Source organism: Eimeria mitis, genomic scaffold (genome assembly GCF_000499745.2).
Source record: "Eimeria mitis Houghton genomic scaffold, Emh_scaff458, whole genome shotgun sequence".
Taxonomy (NCBI): Eukaryota; Apicomplexa; class Conoidasida; order Eucoccidiorida; family Eimeriidae; genus Eimeria; species Eimeria mitis.
In genome coordinates this window covers 6,667-7,150 of record NW_013572891.1, presented here as the reverse complement: position 1 = coordinate 7,150, position 484 = coordinate 6,667, and the positions used below count along the sequence as shown (strand labels likewise).

The 484-nt window shown below is 61.2% G+C and overlaps 1 protein-coding gene across 1 annotated transcript in view; it reads right to left on the bottom strand.

Annotated features, from left to right (window-relative positions):
* The window catches only part of EMH_0013010 (uncharacterized protein), a gene marked incomplete at both ends in the record, with an annotated part of 17,456 nt that overhangs the window by 11,147 nt on the left and 5,825 nt on the right, over positions 1-484 (bottom strand). The window contains one exon of the mRNA XM_013499705.1: positions 3-484. Within this exon, the coding sequence (XP_013355159.1) occupies positions 3-484 (482 nt within the window). The remainder of the gene's footprint in view (positions 1-2) is intronic.

Below are 484 nucleotides of genomic sequence, written 5' to 3'. Positions count from 1 at the left end.
GGCGACTGAGAGTCGTCAGCACCCCGCTGCTGCTGAGGCCCCCAAGCCGGGAGAAGCTGCGGTGATAGAAGATGGCCTGTCTCGGCACTTCAACTTCACTGCGACGCAGCCGTTGCTGCTGCTGCTGCTGCTGCTGCTGTTGCTGCTGCTGCTGCTGCTGCTGCTGTAGATGATACGGGTGATGGTGTGGGGCTTTAAGACGAAGGCGCCGCCGCTGCTTCGCTGCAGCGCGGCGCTGCGCAGCACCGCAGCGGCTTCTATCTCTTTTGCTGCAGAACGTCTCGCGGCCCCCAAAGCTGATTTTGTTGTCTTGCTGATGCTGCTGCTGCTCATGCTGTAGAGGCTGCTGCAGCTCCTGCTTCCGTTGCTGCTGCTGCTGCTGCTGCTGCTGCTGCTGCTGCTGCTGCTGCTGCTTTGTTGGGCTCGGTTCCCAAGGGAGCTGTTTCTGCTGCTTTTGCTGTTCCTGCTGCTCCTCTTGCTGCTG